The 14,045-nt window shown below is 52.4% G+C and overlaps 1 protein-coding gene across 1 annotated transcript; it reads right to left on the bottom strand.

Annotated features, from left to right (window-relative positions):
• Positions 1-3: 3 nt before the first annotated feature.
• Positions 4-12,538, bottom strand: CARHSP1 (calcium regulated heat stable protein 1). Its single transcript, XM_080942231.1, has 4 exons — positions 12,510-12,538; positions 4,945-5,109; positions 4,333-4,455; positions 4-2,614 (listed from the first exon to the last, which is right to left on the bottom strand). Exons 2-4 carry the CDS (start codon positions 5,100-5,102, stop codon positions 2,452-2,454), a joined length of 444 nt encoding a protein of 147 aa, XP_080798357.1. The 5' UTR covers positions 5,103-5,109; positions 12,510-12,538; the 3' UTR covers positions 4-2,451.
• Between the last annotated feature and the right edge of the window lie 1,507 nt (positions 12,539-14,045).

Genomic DNA, 14,045 nt, shown 5'->3' on the forward strand with positions numbered 1-14,045 from the left:
GGCTTATGGGCTCAAACATCTAGATCTGGGTGTCTGTTCTCTATTTAGTCTCCAGCACTGGGTCCTAGGGTCCCTCCTCTGTTAGTTGATACTCTGTATGAACAGAAGGGGTCTTCAACACCCTGCAGTTCTGAAACAAGTCTACAGGCTCAAGTGATCTGACCATATGAGGAAAGCCCTTTACAAAGGGTTCTGTGGGGCAGAAGAATCCAGAGGCCAGCCATCCCGCCAGCAAAACTGGGCTGCCAGCTCATTGGGGGTAGGGCTCACAAGCAGGTCAACCACGTGCTGCCCAAAGTCTAACCATGCCAGAGTGAAAGCAAAGCTTTGATCACGAGGAACAGTGGGGGACAGAGAAGGTTGTCAGTCTCAGGGTGCCTTCCTAGGTCTTGGCAAATATGGGTTTGGACTTCTGTTCCTTGGCCCTGAAGAGAGCCTCTGGGCAGTAAGCCAAGCCTGGAGTGGGGGAAAGGCCACCTTTGACCAAATAAAAAGAAATGCATGAATAACAAAGACGGGTAAGGTGGGGAGCCAGCTGCACAAGACCCTAACAAGTTTACCCACTTACTGTTTGTGTGTTATCATGGATATGGGAACCAGAGACAACCCCTTTTCATTTCTTAGGTGCTAGGCACTTTTTTAAAAAGACAAAAATAAGTTCTCTGACCTCAAACTCATCAATAGGCTTGCAAATGCAAACCCTAGGCATCAACCTGGCTTAGCCTCCCCAGTTCTAGGACTACCTAAGTGTGAACCACCACATCTAGCTTTTTGCTGGGGCTTAAATTCATTCTTCAAACGGTTTACCAGCCAAGCTGTGTCATTGACCCCTGTATGCCTGGAAGCCACAGCCTTTGTACCTTTAGGATGGATACAACCCTCAGTGGGACCACAGTTGCCACTGTAGAATTGGCAACCCTGTTCTGACAACTGAGTTCTCAACTACATTTCAAAACCCATTCATTACTCAACTACTTCTGTTTTTGAATCACAACTAAAGCCAACCACCAAAAAGTCTAGGGATCAATTCATTTGAAACACAAATCTCCAGTGTTGCAGGCCAGGGCAAACAGAGGGCTCTGTGGGAGTTTGAACTATTAAAAAGAAGAATCAGCAGGGAACAAAGCCACACCTGTGACCCCAGCAAGTAGACAGCAAAGGCATGAGTTCGGAGATAGCCTGGGCTACAAGGCAGGAACCTGTCTCTCCTCCCCCAACATACACATTAACCCCCCCCCAAAAAAAAGCAGGTAGAGACTTCAACATAGTTCTGTGATGTGAGCATTTCCAGAGCTCTGGGCTCCCCCAAGCACTGGGGAAGAGGGGAAAAAAGATCCTTAGGCATTTATTAGGCCTGTCTTAAAGAATATATCTTTGATTCCAATCAGAGGTATATTTCTCCAACTCCTCACCTTACAAGGCCGTAAGAAAACAAGCTGCCTGTCTTCTGTGGGTCAGTGTCAACATCCTAGGGTTTATGCTCGCATTGGAACAAAGACTCTGCACATGCTGGGCTGAGTAAAGCATTCATCACCACTGAGCAATATCCCCAGCCCTTATTCCGAGACATTGATTGTAACCTAGGCTGGCCTAGAATGCAGTTTCAGCCTGCCAAGTGCAGAGATCACACACAGGTAAGCACTACCAGCCCAGATTCTGTTGTTAAATAAAGCACCACCCTCCCTTCTAGGGCCTTCCTGCAGAGGTCTCTTCCCCACCCCCACAGCCACCTTCAGCACTACTTTAATGATAGGCTTTAATGCCACATAGAGGCTGCCTTATCCTTAGAAGCAAGTGGGAAAGACCAGCCTTCCCAGGAGTGGGGTCAGCCCAGCCCCAGGCTACCATGCTAGGGCAGAGCTCCTGAGGGTTAGTCTTTCCCAGTAGGTGGAGACACACCTGCTGGAAAGGCACCAAGAGGCAAAGTCCCCTAGAACGCTCCCCACATACATAAGCCAGCTCCCCCAACCAGGCAGGCTGAGGCTAGACTGATCTGGTCCCAAGATAGGGCACTGGGTCATGGAAAGTCTCATAGGGCTGATGACATCCCTCAGGGGGCCAAATCTGAGGATTTCTGTTTCTAGTCCCAGGAATAGTCCTTATGGGCTTCACCTGAAGGGGGCATTTGGGAAAATAGCGTGTTTGGCCTACCCGGGTGCCTTGGGCTAGGACTGCACCCTCTCCACTCAGCCTCCGCAGGTGCCTCTCCTTTTCAAATGCCTTTAATGCTTTTCAGACAGTGAGAGCTTTTTGCAATGGCTGGAGGCTGTGCTGGTGGCTAAGAGCACCCTTGCCTGCCCACAACTCCTTCCCTCCAGGAAATGCTTGAAAGGGGCCATGCCCGCCTTGAGGCCCCCATTTTGTATGGTAGAATGTTATATCCAGGGTGGCCCTGCTCCTCCTTCCCCCAAAGTCTCCCTCAAGCCCAGGAGAAGGGGTTCTTGCAGGTCCCTAGGAGCTGATGACGTGCCCGGACCAGGTCTCATGCTTGGTCCCCGGTGCCAGGTGGGTGATGACCACCTCTACAGCCTGCAGTTTCTCATTCTTGGGCGGAATAGAGCACATCTTATAGGTGACCTCGTCGCCTTCCACCGGAACATACTCCCCTTCCACACTGCAGGAGAGAAAAGAGCAGTCGTCAGGGCTGAGGAGATGGCTGAGGACAGAAAGTACCTACCTTGCAAGCGTGAATACCCGAGTTTGGATCCCCAGCACCCATGTAGAGCAGCCAGGTGTGGGGGATCGTACTTGCCCAGTGCTAGAGACGCAGAGTCAGGAGAATCCCCCGTGCTGGCTGGCCAGCTAGCCTAACAGATTAGTCCGTGTTCAGTGAGAGACTCTGTCTCAACAGAGAAGGTGGAGGTAGCACTGGAGTGATAGCATCTGCTCCTCAGAACTGGATTCAGTTCCCAGCACCCACGTGGCAGCTCACAAACTACCTAGAATTCCCGTCCCAGATGGTCCCAACCCCCTCTTCTGGCCTCCAGACAGCAGGCATGCGTGAGGAGCTTACAGGCATGCAGGCAAACGCTCATAAAATTTGAAGAAAATAACTAAACTTGGAGAATGATAGAGGAAGACACGTCTTCATCACACACACACACACACACACACACACACACACACACACACACGAAGGCTCACCCCACCCTGTGTTTCCTTCCTAATTACTTTCATACTGTACCGTGTGTACTTGCAGATCACTGGAACCCTTCCTGGAGAGGCTGTCCGGACATTTATAAACCCATGCATTCATTCATTCATATACATGTAAAATGAATCCAGCAACTGTCAGTCCCAGCTCTGTGCTAGGTAAGGGGATTTGATTTTGTTTTATTCTTAGAGATAAGAGTCTTATTACTATGTAGCTCTTGCCAGCCTGAAATTCAGTGTGTGAACCAGGCTGACCTCAAACTTTCACCAACCCTCCTACCTCTACCTTCCGTGTAGTGGGATTAAGATGCATACACCAACAGACCTGGTATATAAGCATATTGGGGTGGCAAAGGAGAGTGGGCTGGAACTTCCATCTCAGCAAAGGGGGTACAACACCACCCTCTTTTTCCAATTGTGGTTTCAGACTTGGTTAGGGTTTTTGGGAAAGGCTCTACTGGCCACCGGCAGAGACTGGACCCATGGCCAGGGTGTCAGTCACCGGTAGGAGGCCTGTCTAGCATGTGCTCCAAGCTTCAGACACAGACCCTATTTCAGCCAAAATGAAGTCAGGGTGGGCTGGGTGCTTAGGCCAAAGGAGGAAATCTGGTAGAGGTTCTAGTTAGGGTTCCTAGGAAACCCAAAAGCTACCAAGGAGCCAAACAGGGAGGGGGCTGCTGGGACCCTTGTGCCTCCTACCCCCAACACACACACAGACACACACAGACACACACACACACACAGACACACACACACACAGACTCCTGTGGGCTTTCAGACAGGAAGGAAGAGCCTCAATGAGCAAGTGGTAGGACAAAGGGCCCAGCCGTGAGCTTCCTTCCTGGAGCCAAAAAAAAAAAAGACAGCCCGAAGCCTCATCAGGCCCCTCCTATAAGGAGGCCAAACACAGACCCCATTCCAGAGATACCCTCTCCAAGGCCAGGAACTGGGCACTCAGCACTCAGACCCACTTAAACATGCCAGGCACAACTGTCCTCACCTTGCTCTTAGCACCTTGGTGGGCATACACCCAAAACCTTACTCAATTCAGACATGTCGTCTCTGTCACACACCTTCCTTCCCAGCACCTTTCCTCCACCCTGTCCCATGTAGTGTAGGGCCACAACAGCACCCCTCTGCTCCCACCCCAAACCTCCAGATACACAGCAGTGAACTCACTCAGAGATGTGCAGGAAGATGTCAGGACCGCCATCAGCTGGGGTGATGAAGCCATGGCCCTTGGACCGGCAGAAACATTTACAGACTCCTTTGTAGACAGGGCCCTGCGAAGCCCGTACCGTCCTGATAGGGAAATGCAAGGGGACACCCATCAGTCCTCTACAAGAGCCACTGGGAGCAGTTCACAGAGTAGAAAAGGCTGCCGCCGGACAGAGCACATTTTTCTCAGGCCTGATTGTCCATCTGGAAACGGGGAGCTGAGCTCACATAGTTGGAAGCATTCCTTCAGAAACTGTTAGCAACACCTCTCCACCCTAAATTCTCTTCCTGCCGATGGCTACCTACCCTGACACTGTGTCATTGTCCTATCACTGGTCCCCTCCCCCTCCATTCTAAACGGGCCCCCTTAAAAATCAATGCCTCCTGGGAAAAGGCCTCTTTGACTAAAGTCCAAAAAATTAACACTCCAGTCGGGGGGGCCAGTACCCTGGGTTTTAAAGGCACCCTCCGGTTTGCTCACTAGCTCTTCCGGGAGATACCCAGGGAGTAGATCCTGCTGGATCTTGTGGTAGCCTCATTTAAGGAACTGTGTGGGGCCAGCCTGAGACTTACGCTGAGAAGGTCCTTGTCCGACGGGTAGGCAGAGGGCTAGGGACCACATTGCCCCGCAATGGGGATGGAGAACGATCCCGGGTGCGAGGGGTATCCAATAGCCCTACAGAAGTCTGATGCGTGGGGGGCTGCGGCGGCGGGGGAGGCTCAGATGACATGACTGACCTATAGAGAGATGGGGGCTTTCAGTTTCAGAGGATTCCACAGGGCACAGCCTGGGACTCCTACAGTCTCACTCCAGGTCACCTTATCTGTAGTCACACCTTGGCTCAGGTGTCCGATCAGGTGCCAGCACTGGGCTCCCATGGCACCTACTGGCCTCCCTCCATCTCCACTGTGAAAGAAAATGCCAGGTCATGTGCTAGGGAGATGGCCCCGTCAGTAAAATACTTGTCACACAAACAGGAGAACCTATGTTTGATCCCCAAAATCCATGTATAATCAAAAAGCCTGGTACGGGCTGGAGAGATGATGGCGCAGCTGTTGAGGAGTGCTCACTGCTCTAGAGAACCTGAGTTCAGATCCCAGAATCCATAGCGGGCAGTTCACACCACGGGCCACGTCAGCTCCAGGGCATCCGACACCCTCTCTGGCTTGCAGCACACTCACTTGTGCAAACCCACACAGGCCACACGTGCAGAGTTAAACACGAATAAAAATAAAACTTTTTTTTTGTTTTGTTTTGTCTTTGGAGACAGGGTTTCTCTGTGAAGCCCTGCTGTCCGAGGACTCACTCTGTAGAGCAGACCAACCTCAGACTCTGACATGTATCTGTCTCGGCCTCCCAAGTGCTGGGATTAAAGGTGTTCACCACCACGGCCCAGCTAATAAAGCTTTTTTATTTTAAGGCTAAGATGGTGGTATGCACCCGTCATCCCAGCACTGGCAAGTTTAGAGGCAGGTGGCTTCTCTAGGGCTGGTTGACCCAGCCAGCCTAGCCTACTAGTCAGGGGACCCCAGGTCCCAGTGAGAGACCCTGCCTCAAAATAAACCCGGAAGAATAACAACTGGGGTTATTCTGTGGCCTCATGGGCTCAAGTATACATATACACACACATACACACACATATACACACACACACATTCACACACATATACATACACACACATACATACATACACACACACACACACACACACACACACACGTGTATATGCCAGGTAACCCCCACGCTAGCGCCTCTCTGTCCCCAGAACAGACCTTGGCATGCTTAAGACATCAGTAAAGACTGTGAGGGGAGGCGGTGCCACAGCCAGGATTAACAACACTGCTCAACCCCCTCTTATTCTGGATCACAGCCCAGAATAGGTTCTCTGAGGGGTTGACCTGAGCTCAGTGCCAGGTGGGTCACCACTAAAGGTCCCTGGGGGAGAAGCACTCCCTGCAGACTCATACCTAGCCCCAGACACCACTCCCGGCTGTGAGGGACACTTCTCTCAGTGACCCCCCAGAGGCAAGGATGCAGGCAGACAAAGGCAGTGGCTCTTACAGGGATGGGCTGAGACCAAAGGACCTGCTATGAGCCAAGGCAGCTTGGACTACAGTGAGACCAACTGAAAAATCCAAAAAGGATAATTCGGTAGCGGACACTGGACACAAATGATCCCAGGACAGGGTGGGGCCAACCATCTGGCTCAAGGGTCAGTCCTTGGGTAAGTCCTTCCCCCTTTCTGGGCTCAGGGTCAAGTCCAGGGATGTCCTTTTACATCTGCTTATGGATGGAGATGGGAGCAGTGGGACAGGAACAGGCCTGAGCAGTTTTGTGTGGCCCTGTGATTGGCCAGTCAAGTATAAAGGAGCCGTCTTCTTAACAGTGCAGCTGCAGGTTTGACGTTTTTCGGTTTTGTTTTGTTTTCAGGGTCTCCCGCAGCCCACACAGGCCTCATTTCCAAGTGCTAGAATTACATCTGTGTGTTACCATGTTCGATTTATATGGGGCTGGGGATAGAACCCAGGACTCTGTGCACACTAGGCAAGCTCTCCACCAACTGAGTGACAGCCTCAGCCCCTCAGCTCTCCGAAACCTGAGCCTAGCTCGGGGCCAGACTCTTCCCATGGCCCCAGGGCTGAGTTTTCACCTGCACTGCCCAGCAAGTCTCACTTGCTTCAGGCTCCAACCCTCCACCTTGGAGTCCTCAGGTTTGGGGGCCTCTCTCCCCAAAGATTGAGACTGGTTTCTCCGCATGCCCTGCCTCTCTCTGGGGACTCAGTCCTGCCTGGCTGGAGAGGTGTCGCTGGCCAGCCTTCCAGAAGTGACATGATTACTACTGACCTCTTCTTGGCTGTGGCCCCAGCCAGGCAGGACCACAAATTCAGAGAAGCCCCCACCTTGAAGAGGTCCTGGCTGCTGGCCTGGCCGTCAGGTCTCCAGCACAGGTCATAGAGCCCTGGAATGTTCCAATGCCAGGAGTTCTGGGAAGAAGGTTGGCCCAGAGAGGGAGAGTGGGCCCCACCCATCCTCCCATGACAGCAGGGCGAGACCATGGGGACCAGATGACATCAGCATGAAAGAACTTCCCTTCTAAACAGTCCTCCCCTCCCCCTGCCCCAGAAGGGACAGTTCAAATTCCCACCTGCCAGCTAAGGGATCATTAAGTGACTCAACCTCTCAGGGCCTCAGTTTCTGAATCTGAGAAATGGAAATTGTTTCAGCTTCCACTAAATCATAACATTGAATGAAGTAGTACTTACAAGCACGAAGGTACAACTCTCCCCAAATAGGCAAGCAACAAGAGCTAGCTATGATTACTGCTGTAAACTGCAATCACAAAGTCACTCAACAAACACATCCAATATCAAGCCATAGTCATCATACAGGTCAAAACTTGAAACCAGAGGATAGACAAGTAAATCCAAGTGTCAACAAGGTGATGGGGACCGCTAACAAAAGGGATAAAAAGGAATGAGGTGGAAGCACCAGATGGACCTGGAATATGAGAATCAGTCAGACATTTGAAAAACAAGAAGCCAGGGGTGTTGGTGCTTGCCTGTAATGTGAGTGCTTTGGAAGCTGAAGCTAAAGAATCCGCTGGACCAGCCTGGGCTAGTGAAGTCTGGGCTAGCCTAGGCTACAGAGACCATCTCAAAAAGAAAAGAGACAGGGAGGCTGTTCTGGTATAGACAGCAGGGAGTGAAAAGGCTAAGGCTGGAGAGAGCCTTTAGTGGCTTCAGGCCTCTGAGGAGTCTGTGGAAGTCCGGAAGGAGCAGGAAGTAAGGCCCGGGGGCAGGGCTAGACCAGGAACCAAGTTGCATCACCACAGCCGTTGTCATCCTGTCTCTTCCCTTCTTTGCACCTTCCTTCCGCCTGTCTGCTCTAATAGCCTTCACATGCCCCGCTCCAGGCTGAGGGAACGGGCTCCAGACTGGGCTCCTCACTCTCCACTCAAGTGCCCTCAAGTCCCGAACTTCTACCTTGGAAAGTCCCTCAGAGGCCCACGGCAGACAACACAAGGGTCCTGGACATCCTGGGCTTGGGGACCCCTGGCGTGTGCTGAGTGACACACCCACACTAAGAAACTGAAGCCCCTGAGGTAGGGCTGGGAGCAGGGAGACTCAAGCTCTTCTGTTCCCCAAAGTAGCTACCCCAACGTACCTGCGCTGAAAGGAAGCTGGGCCTGTCAGAGCCAGCCCACCCCAGCTGCTCCGGGAAGGGGACAAAGTCCAGCTGGGGTTGGGGTAGGGCTATCCAGGAGGCCTCTCTGGCCCTGCACACATCAGCAACAGTGTGTAGCTTGTGGCTCCAACAGCCCCACCTCCCACATCACCCCTCTTGCCTGCTTTCTCAGCACTTCCAGGAGTGGCTGGAAAGGGCACAGCCCATTTGCCATGGCGCTCTACTTCGAGATCAAGATGGGGCCGTGGCCCTTACCACAGGGGTTCAGGTATAGACCCCAGTGAGCCTCTGCCTGAGACAAATTCTGTCAACATGAAAGGCCCAAGATGATGTCGTTGGCTAGCACACTTGGTACACATGTGTGTTTTTCTGCATGTGAATATGTAATGTGCATTTGCATGTGTGTGTGGAGACATGTTTATGTACATGATCACATGAACACACATCTGCATAGTTATGTGAGTGTATGACCAAGTGGCCATATATATATTGGGGGGAGGGGCAGGGCACACACAGCTTTGTGTGCACAGGCTTGTCACCTCGTGCATGGACTCTGGGTGAGGAAATAGTGCCTAGCTTCCCCTCCAATTCCTGAGTCCTAGGCAGACAGTCTGCCAAGTGATCCCCATCCTCAGCTGTGGGCATCACACCCAAAAGCACCCACAAGTACCAGCAAGAAACCTGGGGCCTTCTAATGCTCACCTGGGGGAGGGTACTTAGCACAACACCCAGCGGGGATAAGAAATGCACCCCTCTACCAGAAAGCCAGAGGCTGGAGGGCAGAATGTCACACCCACCCTGACTGTCCACCAGAGAGGGCATGACAGACTTCTCTCCTGAGAAATGTGGTAAAGGGGGCCTCTAGCCAAAAATAGCCTGGGAATTTTCCACAGGCCTTATAGCAAGCCCTGGAGGATTCTGGGAGCTCAACTGGGCACCAGTCTGGCCTCCCAGCCCCTCTATAGCCTGCCCAGAATCTAGGGCTGTTTTCCTTGTACCAGTTTGTCAGACCCAGCATCTTCTGTGCTCTAGGCCTTAAAGGGCCCAGTTTCCAACATGTCTGCCCCCAGTCCCTTTTCGCTTTTTGAGACTGTCTTAATACTGCATAGCCCAAATTGGCCTCAAACTCATGGTAATCCTCCAGCCTCAGCCTCCCTGGTACTAGAATTACAGGGAAGGGTCACATGAAGCAGGGAAGGATCTTTTGAGGTAGGGAGTCAGGTGCTTACCAGAAGAGCCTAGGACATGCTGGAAGCCATTTAGACTTCAAAGAAAGAAGCACTTTATAGCTCCTCAAGGGCAGGAAAATAAAGGATGGAGAAACAAGCGCTTTAGGGGGCTAGAGGTTTTATTCTTGGGTAAGCTTGTTCTGCACATTGGGACCTAGACTCTGGGTGTGTGACTATGGTTGGGCACTGTGTGGGACACTTCCCAGCCTAGAACCTGGCCAGGAGGGGTAAGGTAAAGGTTTAGGTCACACATTAGAGACTGCCTCGGAGGGAGAAGCCAGTGCTTTTCCTGATACCATAGGGACTTCACAGGCACCAGATATGAGAGTCCCTTTCTGCCAGCCTGACAGGCAGACACTTCACCATTTCCCTGTCACGTGAAGAAACTGACAATAGATTCAGCAGTTGGAGCTTCTCACGCGTTAGTGCCCCCAGGAATCTCTGGCCAATGTCCAAAAAATGAACTCCAACTCCACAGATGTAGGTGGAGTTATCATGGCTTTGCTTGGTCAGTTAGTTGGGGACCAACCAAGGTTGCTTTTTTGGTGCTGGGAAGCCAGGATCTTTGGCTCTAGCACTCAGCAGCTGCCACAAGCCCCCAAGTCTGACTTTCTAAGGAACCCCCAGAGGGACAGCTGCTGCTAAACTATCCAGCTCCCAAGAAGCAGGCCACCTGGGGGAGGGGAACACAGACATTCACCCAGCACATACAAACTGCACTGGGCCAGGGCTCTATGAGATTACAAGGTTCATCTTCACCCCCAGCCCAGCCAGACTAGCAGAAAAGAACCCACAGCCAAGGGAAGATTAAGACTGATCAGCTAAACTGGACACAGGGATCTTGGAAAGCACAGAGCTGGGGTGGCGGGGAGCCTGAGGCTCACAGCTTCCAGGCTAGCCAGCCGCGTGCTGCTCCATTGTTCTGGGAAGGGTGGATTCAGTGAGAGTAACGAGGGATACCAGGGGCGGGGCCATGGAACAGAGAAGAGCAAACAACCCAGAACAGGGAGACTACCCCATTCCCTCTAGCAGCCCAACTGGGAAACCCCGCCCTCAACTGCCAGGAAGCTGGAAGCTCCGAATTACAGAAACCCGAAGCAGTCCCTTCCAATAACATCATCCCACGGGGTAGGGCAAGGGGACCTCGGTTCTCCACCAAACCTAGCCCTGAATTGCTCCCCCCTTCCCCCCCAGTTTTCCTCACCTCCCACCAGTTCCCTGCCTCAGTTTGACAAGGACCTTGCATACAGCAGTAGCTCAAAGCTTTAGAGGCAGTGTTTAGAGGCAGTGTGAGCCACACTGCGGAGCAGAAGGAAGGCTTAACAATAGTGGCCCCTATGATGTGTATGAAGAGCAAACCAAAGTCTTGCCCTTGCGTTCAGCAGGACTAAGACCCTAGGTTGGGCCGAATTCAGCTTACTCTGATCTCAACTCGGCTCATGATCATCCTGGAGGGCGAGGTGATGTAAGGGCATACGGTGGCAACAAGGCTGTCACCCAAGAGGAGATGGTGGAGGGAGGCCAGACTCTGAGGAGACCCCTGTCCCAGAGCAGCAGAGTTGAGGCTTAAGGATCACTTAGGGACACACTGAGCGGCCAGAGTCACAAAGCAGCTAGAGAAGGCCCTGTGGGAAAGTTTGTACCCAACAGGACAAAGAACGAGAACATGGAACTCAGATTTGGGGACTGATTTAAAATTCATGTTTTTAACTGGTTTGGGGTTTTGAGGAAGGATCGTGCTATGTGGACAATTCTTCTGTCTTAGCCTCCATCTGGGAATGGCTTACAGATGGAAATTATTTACAGAAACTGGCCTTGAACTAATTATAAAGCTGAATGAACCCGAATCCTGAGTCCTGCCTCTTTACCTTCCCAGAGCTGGGGATGCAGGCATAACCCGCCAGCTCACTCTATTCCCTCATACATCCCTTTCTGGCAAAAAAAAAAAAAAAAAAGCTTATATATTCCAGTCCCAGTTTCCTGTTTTGCCAAGACGCACCTTCATCTCTCAGAATCCAGGCCCTGCAGGAGCAGGGGGAATCTACAGTTTAGCCTGCATTAGTCCAAACTGCGGCCCCCCAAAAAGCTGTAAGCTCACAGCCAGGCTTTTTAAGCAAAAAAATCAAAACCCAACCTTGCATTTCCGGCCTGTAAACAGAGCCGCCAGCCCGGGTGAAGTTTTCCTCTGTGCCCTAAGGCCCCCATCCTGGCGCAAACACCCCGGGAGCGCGCCCAGCCGCAGCTCCTCCCTACAAGCAGCCAACCGCGAGGGGTCAAAACGGTTCCCCCTCTCCGGACTTGGCTACAGTCCCGCCGCCCAGCATGCAGCTGGCGAGGCCCGGCGGTCGGGGACAGCTCCGCCTTCCTCTAGCCGCGGGTCCCCAGCACCTCCAGCCCGCCGGAAAGCACCCGGGGAGGGCGCGCCGCCTACGCTCAAAAACAGGTGGCCCAGCGAATAACTCTAACTAACCGAAGTCAGACAAGAATCGCCGCTGCGGCCACACCCACCCGTCTCCCCTTAGGGACAGTGAGTAACCCGCGCTCCCCAAACTAGCCCGAGCGACTGGGCGTGGGGGGGCGGGGGCATCACGGAGCTGGAGAACGATAAGGCTCCACAGAAGGGAAGCAAAAAAACAGAGTAGGCCTCGGCCCCATCCCCTAGACTCCCGGGAACCCGCGCACCACCACGCCCTTCCCTAGGGTCCCGGGACCAGCAGCTTACCTGGCGACACGTCGGACTCCTCCGGCAGCTGCGCTCCGACTGCAAGAATAGAGCCGGGACTGGAGGTGTGGCCGCGGGGGTGGGCGGAGTGTGGGACCACGCCCCTTTGGGCTCCGGGCCAATGGACGCGCGGCCCGGAGGCTGGACTGGTCCAGCCGGGAAGGAGGAGCTCGGCGCAGCTGCTGCCACCGGACCTTTGTGTTGATGTCCCGCGGCCCGAGCGCGGGACTCGGCAGGGGCAGGAGGTGTTTTCCCCGCCCCCCGCGGGTCTGCGGACGCCCAGTGCGGGCCTGGTGCCCGGGAAAGTGGCACAATCGGATCTCCGCATGCGGTGCCTGCCACTCCCCAGCACAAGTCCGGCCCCAACCTGCCCGTGACTCTCGAGATAAGCAGGATAAGCAGTTGGCTTTTTTTTTTTTTTTTTTTAAATCAAGAATTACGAGATAGAAGAAAAGAGAGAGACAGAGAAACATAAAAACAAGGGAGGAGGAAAGAGCTGTTTTGTTTTCTAATGACTAATTGATTCATTCTCCGTGGGCTGATTTTGAGACTGTCTGAGCCTCCGTCTCCCTAATGGATTTGAGATGGGTGTGGGCACTAACCTCCTTTTTAAATTTTTCATTTCTACTGAATCCCTGAAGCTTTATGTACTGGCTGGTTTTGTGTGTCGACTTGACACAAGTTTGAGTCATCAGAGAGAAAGGAGCCTCAGTTGAGGAAATGCCTCCATGAGACCCAACTGTAGAGTATTTTCTCAATTAGTGATAAATGAGGGAGGGCCCAGCCTATTGTGGGTGGAGCCATCCCTGGCCCAGCCCATTGTGGGTGGAGCCATCCCTGGGCTGGTGGTTCTGGGTTCTATAAGAAAGCAGACTGAGCAAGCCGTGAGGAGTAAGCCAATAAGTAGCATCCCTCCATGGTCTTTGTATCAGCTCCTGCCCTGTTCCTGTTTTAACTTCTTTCATTAATTAACAGAATCGTAGAAGTGTAAGCCAAATAAACCTCTTTCTCCCCCAATTTTCCTTTTGATCAATGGTGTTTCATCACAACAATAGAAACCCTTAATTAAAATATTTTATCCGTGGAGGAAAATGGTGGGTTTTTTTCCCAATTTACAGAAAGGAAACTGACGCACAGAGACATGTGGTCTATCTCCATGGCCAAGAGAGAGCGGGCCCTCATAGTGACCCCCCCAAAGTCAGGTTCATATCTCCTCGGTATGGGAAAGGGGGTCCCCTATAGATCTGATGAGCAGCAAGCCCCAGGATTCCAAGTGAGACCCTCTAACCCCATCCCCAGGGCATGCTGAACCATCAAAGCCAAGGAAGCCAACTCCTTTGGGTAAAGAGAAGGGCTCCCATCATCTTCTGGGACTAGAAAAATGGTACAGTCACCTTTCGGGAAGAAAATAAAAAGGCAGATGTAAACATTACCTTGTCCCCGGGCACGTGCCCAAGAGCTTGAAGTATATCATCACACGAGCTTTGCCAGACCCAGCCATGGTCAGTTTATTTATTTTTGAGTCAGGGTCTCCTG

Source organism: Micromys minutus, assembly GCF_963924665.1.
Source record: "Micromys minutus genome assembly, chromosome: 31".
Lineage (NCBI taxonomy): Eukaryota > Metazoa > Chordata > Mammalia > Rodentia > Muridae > Micromys > Micromys minutus.

What these genes read in the sequence shown, in the direction of transcription:
- CARHSP1 (XM_080942231.1), bottom strand. Translation starts at nt 5,102, where the DNA reads ATGTCATCTGAGCCTCCCCCGCCGCCGCAGCCCCCCACGCATCAGACT. An exon ending in CGGACAAGGACCTTCTCAGC is followed by an intron (nt 4,456 to 4,944) that starts GTAAGTCTCAGG and finishes TTTCCCTATCAG; the next exon opens with GACGGTACGGGCTTCGCAGG. An exon ending in ATCTTCCTGCACATCTCTGA is followed by an intron (nt 2,615 to 4,332) that starts GTGAGTTCACTG and finishes TCTCTCCTGCAG; the next exon opens with TGTGGAAGGGGAGTATGTTC.